Source organism: Arctopsyche grandis, chromosome 13 (genome assembly GCF_051622035.1).
Source record: "Arctopsyche grandis isolate Sample6627 chromosome 13, ASM5162203v2, whole genome shotgun sequence".
Lineage (NCBI taxonomy): Eukaryota > Metazoa > Arthropoda > Insecta > Trichoptera > Hydropsychidae > Arctopsyche > Arctopsyche grandis.
The window spans coordinates 27,238,415-27,251,741 of NC_135367.1; the positions used below are offsets into that span (position 1 = coordinate 27,238,415).

General features: G+C 36.7%; 1 protein-coding gene across 1 annotated transcript in view; it reads left to right on the forward strand.

Moving 5' to 3' along the window:
* Positions 1-13,327, forward strand: part of Ser (protein serrate) — a 214,087-nt gene that overhangs the window by 18,556 nt on the left and 182,204 nt on the right. The window contains 1 exon segment of the mRNA XM_077444705.1: positions 3,766-4,047. Within this exon segment, the coding sequence (XP_077300831.1) occupies positions 3,766-4,047 (282 nt within the window).

Consider the following 13,327-nt stretch of genomic DNA (forward strand, 5'->3'; position numbering starts at 1 on the left):
ACGTATGTATACATTAGAAATGTAGGATCTTTTTGTAATTTCAAATTGATTCTATCATTGACATGATTTAATTGTAGGTGTATATATATATATATATATATATATATATATATATATATATATATATATATATATATATATATATATATTTATATTCGTGTTATTTAGTATATATAACTCAAATTTACTTTAAATTGGATATAAGTCGGTTCTTCTTCCACTCAAAGTAATGTGCTTGATTCCACGTAGAAAAACTCAAAACATCTTGAAAAAATTGAATAAACCTTTCGACGTTATCGAGAATTGAAACACGGATCTTTCAGTCCGTAAATTCACTATAGACGTGTACTGAATAATGCACACACTGCACTGGGCTCAAGATAAGAATTACATCAAACTTGACTTAAAAGCTCTCCGTTCTGCAGATCCCAACCGAATCCCTTTTTTGTTTTGTTTCTTTCGGTTGATCCTTTTGTTTTAGGTCTCGTAAGTAAAGTGTGGGAAATTTTCCACATCGATTAGCTTGAAATTTAACTTTATGCAGTGGGCACAGATGATATAATCAAGACGTGTTGGATTAACCAATTTGGCATCCAAGAGACCTCAACGAAGTACGTCCGAACTTTATCCCTGTGAGATATTGAATTAGCTCAAAATTTAAATTTACACCATTCGCTCACGTATCGTATGACATATAATTGCATACGGCATTGCATATGTATGCATGTACATATGTATATGTATGCGAAGTGACTTGTACATAAAAGCTCGCTCTAATTGACCTTGATTCACATTAGCAAGTGGCAGCGAGAGAAGACTCGTATATTAGTCTTAATACGCCATGGGAAAATATCCACGACACGGTTCATTAACGATCGTGTGTCAGTTTCTCGAAAACCCCCATAAATTATGCGACAACTCGAACCAGTATGTACGTAATGGTGGCCATTCACGCTTAAATTTGTCTGCAATGTATCTCGTGAGGTCTCAGGTTACGATATTTGTCGTAGTTGGAGACTTGTCGTGGTTGGATAAATGGAAAACTTTATCTGTTGGCCGACAAGTTGCTGTGATTACACATGTAAATTCTATGAGCTTTCACAGTTAGTCAAAAAGTCTAATGGTTCTATTTAAGTTTAAGTTTGGACCGTTGTCCCTAATGCGCCACAATGGTCGAAAAAATACAGAGAGATGAGGAAAATAAAAATGTATACATATGTATGTATATACATACATATATACACAGACAAAATTACATTTATACATAATCATAAACAAAAACAATAGCATTATTATAATAGCAGATAAGTAAACATATCATATAATGAAATACAAAGTAGGGAATGTCTTGCACCTATGGCCAGCACCAATATATAAGAACCAGCCGCAAATACAAAACATCCCTGTGAGACCCAAATGGAAGAGAAAATCAAAATTCCTCATAGTCTGCGCTCATAATGATGAGCGCAGAAATATGAAATATGTTAAAATAATCTACGCTCAATTAGGTGGAAAATATCACATTCAGGCTCAACAGCAATGATTTCATTGAGAAGTCGGATAGCTCTTGGAATAGGAGCCAGTCGATAAAAAACTGTGCGAGCAGGAGGTACAACCATCAAATGATGATGTCTTCTACCATGCACATAATTATTAGGGACATAAAGTCCCAACTGTTCCAGCAACGACGAGCATGACGTATTACCACGTAGAAGCTGGAGAACAAAACCAATTAATGAGAAGTTGCTCCGAAGTTCAAGGGAATTATACCCAAGCATGCCCAAAAGGAAAGGAATTGATGTAATGTACATATGTAGTAGTAATGATGATCATTCACGTGGAGATTCATCTGCCGAAGTGTGTCGCAGTTGGAGACTTGTTTGCCGATTTGTCTGCAGACCAGTCTCTATGTTAACTACTTTTCTCTCAAGAACGAGCTGATACGTTCATCTCTAGCATACAAATATATGTATGTATGTATATGTGAATGGCCACCCTAATGTAACCCCCATATGACCGGCTGTGCGCTCGAGATAAGCGCAATCTTTTGTTGGTACTTGAGAATGCATACATAGTTCACCGTTTGTGTTGAAACGTTTGTCGCAGGTAAATGTTTGTGTTTGTTTGGGAAATTAACGATACATTGTGCATGTATGTGTGTGTTTAATGTGTGGTTGGTGTTGTGTCTTCGTATGGTGTGGGACACGTGTCCGAATTCTGCCACGTGAATGAGACCACAGAGCCCGCATTGTTTCGATGGTGTACAAGTGTAACCGGTCGTGTTTACCCACGCCCACGGGATTCGAACCCGGTGCTCGTTTACACGCCAAGAGTCTGTGGAACATTCTGATTCTTCCATTAGATGGGTATGTAGGTCCTGGTTGTGTGGTTGTGTTGTTATTTTTGATTTTTCTGTTGTTTTTTTTTTTGTCTGTGTGTGGGGGGTTGCATCCGCGCGTGCGCACGCTGCCGTATGAAAACGCACCTGCGTTAGCGCATGCGCTTTACGGCTTTCGTCGAATATCATCCATTTTTGATTGAACTTTGTAATATTGAATATTTATTACAAATTTGTTTCTGTAGTAGGACCCAACCCGCATGTGAAATGCTATAACATTATTGATACTGTTCCTTACCAATAAATCCGTAGGTAAGGTTGTAATCTTCCAAGTATTAGCAGTATGGGTTAGATCTTTTTTACAGAACTGTATAACTAACCAGTGGCGTGGACTAGTGGTTAGCATATTATGCTTACGGGTATAGTAGTCACGGGTTCGAGTCCCGCTAGAGTCTCGCTGCTGGCCAGACATTGGTTTCTTATCAGAGTTTGTTCGGTTCTTGTAAAATTGGCATCTCCTTTCCTATCTCTCTTGCTAATCTCAAGTTATTCAACGACTTGAGGTTCGCCAATTTGTATAATAAAATTCTGCAAAAATTTCTCCATAGATGTCACTGTGGATGATTTTTGTATGAATTCGCATTGTATATAATGCTCGTATCGATTGTATTGTATCTGTATTAGTACACTCGTCACGTGTTCTATGAAATAAATAAAAAATAATATATGTTAATTGATGACGTATTGAATGCTGCATAAAGTCCAATACACTCAAATAGGTATGGAATGCTGCATGATCGGCATAATAAGGATGGATAGGAACGGAATGTGGGTGAGAAGTATTACATGAGTAGTTGATGTAGTGGAAAGAGTTAAGATGTTGAAATGGAAATGTGTAGTTAGAATATGAAGTGCCTTAATGGTTGTCGAGAGGGTGTAAAATGGTGCAATGAAGACCACAGGGAAGATGGGTTGTTGAAATTAGAAAACATTTGTTGGTTGAGATAAATGAGAGTTGTTCAAAACGGAGACGAATGGAAGCATGTTTCAGAGTCTTTCATCTAACATTTATGGTGAGTGGATGTAGATGATGATGATGATGACGAAATGCTAATATTATCGAAGTGTACATATGTACATACTTATATAGAGTTAGCGAGAATGATCGTTCGCATATAATAGACCGACCTGAATTATTTATATGTGTGTAGTATCGAGAAATCGCTTACTTAAATGTCCTTATTAGGCAGTCGATCAATGCGAAGGACAATATGAGAATAGTCACTAGTCAATAAAAATCATTGTAAACAAGAATTACTCAGTGCCGTGTTTTCTTTTACGGTTTTAGAAGTGTTTTTGAAAGTACGTATGTGCTTTCAAATAAAATGTTTTACTTCTTCTAATGTTGTGTGTCTTATTTTGTCTAGTGCGCGCATTCGTCCGGCTACTTTGAACTGCAGATCCTGGAGATGTCCAACCCTCGATCGGCCCTATCAAAGGGCGGGTGCTGCGGAGGCGCCACAGGCCCTTCGTGCTCCATTCCGTGCAGCACCTTCTTCCGTCTGTGCCTCAAGGAGTACCAGAACAACGTCACGGCCGGAGGCTGCTCTTTCGGCAACAAAACGGCCCCAGTTTTGGGCCAGAGCTCCTTCACCCTCTCCGACCCGGACAAGGCCGTCATGCGGTTGCCTTTCACCTTCAGATGGACGGTAAGCCTCAACATTATTGTTATCGAACACTCCAAAAGCACCAAAACGACCCCGTTTCGATCTGGGTGCTCATTCAAACTATTGCAATATGCTTGATCTCTTTACATGTGATACAATGCCTAGTCTAATCTTGTACGTACATCCTTTTGAGATTGGTCGCATGTTTTCTAAGCTCTAGGAGTGCGCCTGTCTAAGTTTGTATTTAGTTGTATTAAGAATTCGCGAAATTTCTGTGGGACCCCAATGACATTCATGTGGGACTCTACCCTACCGCGTTCTACTGTAGGAACTTTATAACGGTAATAACCCCCCGCCCCCATCTTGGATACATAAAAATTCAATTTAAATCAAATTACAAGTTGAGTGAGCTTCGGTTTAACATCCATTAATTACTCTACTTATACATCCCGAACATCACAAGCGACCAGTTTGTCGCCGCGAAATCAATCTGCACATCAATTATTCGGACGCGTTGATTGATCAATTTCAAGCTACATACGAATACACAGCGAAAGCGAATTATCACCAACGTTCGCACATAATTCACTGTCAATTTTTTAAAAGCAATCTCGAATCGCGCATTAGTTCTACACCGTCGATTCCGCTTCCGTTCACGAAACTAAACTAGTCCAAATCACTTCTCCAAAGCCACACTATGAAAGAAAGCCTCGGAGAAAGGTCCGGATGCTGGACATCCCGCGATAATGAGACCGTGGATGTATTATACATATGTACATAGATAGGCGAATTTGCGTTTGATCGCGCTTTGGTAGGAGACGACTCTTCCTTGGTGGTCGTCGGTGGAAAAAATAAGGACCTGTTTGTGCGGTAGGAACCGAGTTCGAACCGGTTCGGTCTCGAATTGCACGGTGAGACGCGACGATGACACGTTTACGACCGTGTACGTCAGTAATGTGAACAAAGCGGACGAAACGCTTAAATTTTTATTATTTATTATGGCCGGCGGCAGGTGCTCTTATTATACGAGCATAAATATGTCATCTGTTCGGATGCAACGATGTGTGCAGTTGCCGCGCGAGTGCAGCATGCTTGCATGTTCATCGATGATGGCTATCCATGTTGGCTCGTTACGTGTTTTTAACTTACATAATGTCAATAATCGATTCTGCTCCTCGGAGGTAAAAGAGCAATGTGTACACATATGTATATAATAATATAAGCAATAGTCTGAAGGGCAATGAGATGAAGTGCGTTTTTTTATTTTGTCTCGTGCACTTCCGATTTGTTGTTCTTTTCAATGTTTCGATGTTCTCATATCGGGTTAATGATGTGACTTGCTGTGCGATTTGCAATTCCTTAGAGGCCTGACTGGTTAAGTATGTTTGTAATTTTACATGTACATTTGTATTATGGTTCATTCACTTTTTTTTTTTGTATCACAAATAAGATAATCTAGCAAATAAACTCAAAATAAATAAATATACGGTCACATATGTATGTATAAATTGATTTTTAATTTTAAATGCTTTTTATTATTATTAAATTATGTTCACAATACATCTTATATATATTTTAATAGCTGCTGATCTACTGATCATTTTCTATTTTACAATTTTAATTTAATTTTTTTAGTAATCATAGTATTATATTATTATCCAAAACTATTAAATAAATAAATTATAATGTTAATGTACGGTATACATAATATTAATTAAAGACTCTAAAGTCGACTATTTAAAGCAGATTGTGTTTAGGTAATCTGTGTTTATACCTGAAAGGTATAGACATTTTGTTGGAATCACCGATACTCTTCACAAATGTGTTAATATGGTTATTAGTGATTCTGTCATAGAATCTACTGGTTAATTTTTTAGAGATGTCTGTAACTAACGGAATATTATTTATGGCATGCAGTTTTTTCAAGTTAGTATAATATGGTTGTGTTATAAATTATTTTTAGGGATTTATTTTGTATTATTTGGAGCTTGGAAAGGTTAGTATTCGAGGCGTTATTCCAAACATGTGAAGCATAGGTTATTAATGGTAATATGTATGAGCGCGTTATGTATAAATAAGCGAACACTTGTCAAAAGAAAACTCGCTTCTGAATTACATCATATCTTGCCAAATTGAAACATTAAATTCAAAGCTTATCGCTATGGAGCCGTACGGGTATTAGCCTAATTGGGCACACACATGTTCATTGATTCAAATATAAATATACCTAAAACATTTGATATATCCATAACGTAGCACATGATACGAAAGTTAAGCCCAGAAGCTGTCATCGATCCGATTTTGGGCGTTGATCCCATCAGTTCCACCCGAGCTGATCTCCAACCGGATTCTTCGGGTCGATAGAGGAGACTTCACGCCTTTTCCCTTCGTATATATGTATAAACATATGTAGTGCACAATGCTGTAGAATTGTCAACGTGGTTAACGGTAACGTTTGTAGCGTGCAGCAGGTTGTTGCAGAAAGTCGCATATATGCGTTCTCGGGTAAAGCGAATCGCCCACGCCAACACCCACGTGCCCGATTCGGTCGATCTTTTCTTCCTTTTGCCTCTTGTTTTGAATATGTACATATGTATATTACTCAAGTGTGTGTGTGTGTGTAGCTTTCGCAGTTTCATTTAGAGCGGAGGTTTCTAGTGGAAAATGCGGCGAAAGTGTTGTTCCGTTCGATCGTTGTAATTTTGCGGCTTTCAGATGAGATTATTTTTGCTGTTTGTTCGATCGACCTTCGAAGGTTTTTTTTTGTGCTGTTGAAAGTATGTATGTATGTATGTAGTTTTGGTTGAATAGGTGTTTTGATTTATTTTCGTGGTGGGTGACATTGACGCTAATCCCCCGAAAGAAAGTGTACATGATTTTTCGATATAAATTGCCGGAAAAAATAAGGTCATTTGTGGTTCAATTTACATTAATTAATATGTCGGATTAAGTGTTCGAGTTATTATATATTTTTTTCGTTAGTGGAATTGTTGATGAAAATTGTCTAATGAAAAGTACATATGTAGAAATGCATGGTGCGTATTTGGTGGAAAACTTGTTTTTTTTTCATTAAAATTTGAGTATTATGATGGTTTTTTCGAATATTATTATAAAAAATGTTGTCCTTTGTTATTATGTTTAGTAAAGTTTTTAAAATAAATAATATATGTAGAGGAAAAATTGCAGTTTCCATTCAATATGTAACTTGCATCATCTATCTATCTACTTTTAAATTTTGGCGCTTTATTTTTTGTAAACGAAGTAGTTTATGAGACTTTTATAAACAGGTTTTTTAATTATTGAAACGTCATAAAGTATGTATGTATTGATGGTTTTATTAAAAGCAAAAAAACAGATATTAATTACAGTAAATTTAATATTTACAAATTAGAATAGTTTGCTCAGTAATTGTTTTAACAATTGTCCGCCTTATAAAATTAGAAAATAATTCACGTGTCACATAATGGCTTTAAAAAATCATGTAATTGAACTATAGAACTTTATATGTCAAATTTCGAACCTACTGTCAAGTTATAGTGACCATTTAATTAAAATATTGACCAATCGATATATGTATACTTGTTTGTAAATCACAATTAGTTGTAACTACTGACAGTTTTTATATATTATTTATCGACCATTTTATTATAATAACTGACCAAAAACAGCTTAAGTTACTGATGAATTAAAAAAAGATCACAATGATAGTGCAATGAAACCTATAATTAATTTCTTTGGCCTTTCATAAATTATCGTTTTTTGCTACCTTATACATTGCTACAATCGAGGAAAACTTTCAAGGATTTATTACGGATCATTCAAAATTGATTTATTTAGCAGATTGATACTATTATTATCATCACAGCACTGAGGAAAAATAACAGATTTTTCTACACAGTAGAAAATAATCACACACATATGTATGCACATATCGAGTTAACCCTTTAGCGTGCTCGCGCTCAATTAATTCCATCCAACAAATGATATATGAAACGAGCGTTATAAATTTAAATTTCTAGATCGACTTTCTCGCAAATACGCACATAAATTTCACCGTTCTAATCACACACTTCCTCTCCAGATTCGATTTTTAAAATATATAAATATAAATATATATACTTTGTACAAGCGCGTGCACGAATATCTACCATATTGAATTATTTATATGGCGATAGGTGTCCGTGTCGTTATTAACGACACATCCGATCCGTTTTGCTCTCTTTTAACACGCTTAGTGCCGGCATCGTTATTCGCTTTTTCAAAATATGTATCATACTTTGTACTATATGTATGTATGTATGTATGTGTGCGAATGAAGAAGTGGCGTTCAACATTCTTCCGACACGTTCAATTATTTCTCCATTATGTATACGCTTTATATAATGGCGTGTCAAACGGTCGTTACGCGGGGCACCGAAACGTTTAACAAGCAGCCGTGGTACAGCTCGAATACGCCATAATTCGATATAACAAATTAAAAGATTAACTATCAATTATATATTTGCGCTGGGATGTTTTGGAAAGCCTTTTTGTTTTTTTTTTTGTGTTAAGATTTATTGTGTGTGGCATTTCTTTTATGACTCGATTTAATCGCGTCGAATTTTAACGTTCAATAAATTTTACAATAGATATGATACAACGCTCTGAGCGATCGATTCCGAGCTGCGGTAGATATATGTATGTAATTGATTGTTTATTGTGAAATGCGCGCGGTTTGTAATCTTTAAATGCTCCGCGTGGGAAATGTTTTATGTGTAATGTATGTATGTATGTGTAGGTATTCCAGTTTCGTGTCTATTAGTGATTATGAAAGTGGTTTAAGCTATGTTAAATTATTTTTTCGGAATGCATCTTAGAATTGGAGCACAATTGCTTTTGCATATCGGTTGTTTGGTGAAGCGGTTCGTGCTATGATACAGGCCACGCTATATGTTATGCTACGTATTACATACATTCGTTACTGTTAAATTGTGGATTCATTTATAAATCAAATTACATTTTTCTTTTTGCTTTATGTGCATGTTATGGAAGAATATTTTGTAGTACATGTTTCGATGCATGTGGCGTTGCATGCTATTGCTTGTTTGTTATCTGTGTTATCACATTACGTGATATATGTAAATATATATTACAGTAATAGTGTAAAGCTTGAATCAGTATGCACTGACTAGTAAGTGTATGCATCATCAAAATCACACAGTAACAGTATACACAGGAGAATGAATGAACACGTTTATTAGTAAATTCATACACTAGCTATCCGCACTGAGTAGATTTTTACGAAATGAATAACAGGTTGACATTCTTAACTGATAACTGATTAAACTAAAAACTGAAAGATTGCGACATTATATCGAAGAATACATTATTAATGACAAAATAAAATGTAACCTAATCTAACCCAACCTAAAATCGTAGGCAATACGGATGTATGTAATTGTAATTGTTGGATTTATTTTACCTTGTTAATTATTGTCTATTTCGTATCAATTCAACAATAAATTAGTTATTTGAACACACCCAGCTATATTCTCGAGCATAAAATTCATTAGAAGAGCAACGTCAAACTTTGGTCAGCTGTCGAACCGCTCAAATTTCATTCATTAGCAGATTTACTAGTGAACAGCAGCAAGTGCAGGAATTTGCGCGTCAGTGTATACTTTGTCTAGTAAGAGTATCTGCGGAATCTTGTGTCGTAAGCTTTTTTAAGCTAAAAACTAAAGCTCTGGTGCACACTTACTAGTCAGTGTTTACTGATTCCAAATTTATGTAGGTATTAAGATGTATTCATACTAGCGCAGCAAGCGCCGAAAACTGCAGTGCGAAAAGTATTATTTGGCTCATTTTGGCGTGGACGCAACAGTAGTAACCGACAAAATTTATTCATACTATACAGCAGTAGATACATGTCACCGTGACGTATCAAGCAAATTGGTTTTCTTTGTCCACTTTGGAAATATTCATGTGACGTCATAGTGGCGTAATAGATACATAAAATATGTTTATTACTTGTTTTTTTATTTATTTTCTTGTTAATATTTGTTTATACATACATATGTATATGCGGAGCGCGATTTTGTGCCGCGCGAGTTAACCAAAGTTACTTTTATTTTAAATTTGAATTTGTTAGATTTCAACTTATCTAGATACATACATATATATACAAGATTGTATGCGATAATTACGGTTACGCTGGTCGTACTAATTTATCGTCTGATTCGCGTTACGGCTTTTATACGACAGCCATAAATAATACAGTGTTCGTGTTACGAAACCCGACCTTCCGATTTGTATAAAAATCGATTAAAAAATATATATATCTACATAGTATGTGAGCATTTTACGGGGTCTTCGAGAGATCGTGAGCTCCATTGTTGTCGAATTATCTCCAAATGAATTATATATTATACGTGTGTAATGTATTCTTTGGATAACGTATGTATGTATATACGGCGCATCCTCGAAACTGGTCTAAATGAATAAAGTCATTAGAGTTGACACGCTCTCGCTATAAATTGGTTTCTCTCTTCTTTTTTTTGTTTTTCTTTTCATCGGTCATTGTCGTCGGGGAGGGAGGGTGCGCTCTGGGGCGTTGCCTTGATTCCCGTCGGATTATTCAGGCCACAGGTAAACGGTTTATAAAAGGTAGGTGTATGTTATTATGATGATGCGGTCGACGGTGATTACAGGTGCGCGGCTACCTAACCTAACCGTTATATTAATTCGTGTGAGTGTTTATGTGCCACATTGTAGTGTAACGCCTTTTTTAACACACCGGGAAAATGTCAAGTCCTTAATACAGATTGGTGTAATACATATTACGGGCTGTAACATGGGCAGTAATACGTGTAACAGACTTGGACGTAGGCGGCGAGACAACAACAATTCACACTTCTTGGAGCTTTTGTCGTGCACGAAAATGATTATTTTGTCACACTGGTGAATCATCATCGTTGATGTATCATCGGTTTTTTAAACGGTGTTCACTTTTTATTAAAGGTTTTATATAAGTTTCACTTCGTTCATAAATAAGGCACCCCTTATCAAACTTTTCCGAACGCTTTGAAACTTTGCCAACTTGCAAGGTTTGGCCCTCAATAGGAATTTCAATTTTTTCCTTGTAAGACGTTGGAGAAATTTAATCGTCATGGACATGTTCAAAGATGTAGAATTTTTCGAGATGTTGACAGCTGGTTCAGCTGGTTTTAGTTGTTTAAATGCCTATAAATTTATCTTTTTCACACTATTTTTTATAAAATTTGCATTATAGGCTCTTATCACCTCTCATGTAGGGTGAAATCACACAGGGAAGGACGGCACGTCCTATGCTTGGCTCCCCGCTGTGGGGGTTCTCCTACATTTCTTCAAATATGAGATACACCGCTCAAGGATAAATAAAAAGATAAAATTTTACCGAAAACACTCCAGGGGGCGATTTTGGGACGATATGTGCTAGGCGTGCCATGAATATGTGCAAGGGATGTCGCATTTTTTTCGCATGTTTAAAAGTATCAAAAAAAAAAACCATGTGCCACATTCCTTCCTGTGTGATTTCGCCCATATGTACATATATTTTTACGTCACTAATAGATCTCGTCTATCTTTGTTTTCAACTCTCTGATTTTGACTTTCTAGGTTGATTTGAACTGAGGGCATCTATTCCGAACTGCGATATTTTACATATTTTATATTATACCAGTTTTTACAAGCCATTTTTTATCAGTGCACCTGGTTACTAGTAATAATATGTATATTTGTCGTACATATCTCATATTACAAATCCAAGCTCGCCTGGTCGATTTGCAAGTCGAGCGAGCGCCCTGCACTTTGCATGGAAACAATAAGCTTTGGCGAAAGCGGAAACCGAGATACAGCAGTACCGGTAGGACACCTCAGAGCTTTCGCGGAAAAATCAGCTGCAGAGATCGAGGAAAGCAGCGTCTGGATGCACCGGGATGCACGCAGCGCATGCAAATCGGTCGCATTATGTTAACAACTAGATCAAAATTAGATATACGCGCGAAGCTCTATACGAAAATAGCACTTATCGCGAGAGTGCGCACGGTACAAAGTCGCTTACAGGATGATTTGCAAGCGGTGCGGGCGATTGTGCGCTCTATTGTAAGGGCGCGCAAGGTCGATATTCGGCTGGCGGGGTGAACTCTTTCTCGTAGCATTGAAGCGAATGAAAATAAAACGATGTAATAAATTAATCTCGATGGTTCGATCTTGGCTCGTTCGTCTTGGAAACGAAATCGAACCGCGAGAGCGGTTGAATTATTTCTTACGACTCTTTTTCAGCGTTTTTATTTATTTATTTGTTTATTTATTGCCGTGTGGCTTTTTTCCTCGAGTGCGAGATAAACTCGCGCGACCCTGAGTCCGTCCTATAAAACGCGACCCTTGTCGTTGTTTATTTTGCGACGGTGAGTTCCGCTGAAAATGCGAGATATCCACGACGTATAATTATATCTGTGCTGTGTTGGTAGTTGCGGCTGCCTGTCGATAGTCTCGCCCCTTTTTATAATGTAATAAAATTACCCCGTCCTCGGTTTAATCTTCTGCCGTGTTTATTACATGCGTAGATGGTATATGGTTTGAGTTTGGTCGTGTCCTTGGAGCTATGGTAATTGCTTGTAATTTATGTTTTGAAATTGTCCAATTATCGTTTTTTGTGCTTTGGAGTTTAATTTAATCGCTTTTCAGCGGTTTTGTAAATTGTACATATTGAGTGTACTAAATCGACAGTATGGACAATCGTACATAATCACATATTACAAATTACATTCTTCCAATGTCTATGGATATACAAATATTTATCCGATTAGAAAATTCAGACTGGCTGAATTTGTGAGAGAGGGATTAAGGAATGCCAATTTATAGGAACCGTCGCAATATCCAAAGGCTAGATTTGAATTTAATGATTCTCCAGATCTTGGCAGCAGCGATAGAGGTACTCGCAGTTATTGAAAAAATCTAGTATTTTTTCGATTGTGGCTGGGATTTGATCCCATAATCTCTCTACTGGTAAAGAATTGCTTAAAGTTAAGTGAAACATTGTTTAAGCCATAGCTAGTGGTCTTAATTATTGCTGTTTGTTTGAGTTAAGTCCTAATTTGGCAGTAGCATAGTGAGAAAGAAGCATGAAATGGGTAGTGGATATATTGGAGAGAGTGAAGAGATTTAAATGGCAATGGGCGGGCCACGTGGCTAGAATTATGGACAGAAGAAGTGCTAGAATGGTACCCGAGAGTATGTAAAAGGGTAAAAGGAATACTAAAAGGAAGACACCTAGACGAAATTAGGAAAATATGTGGGGTGA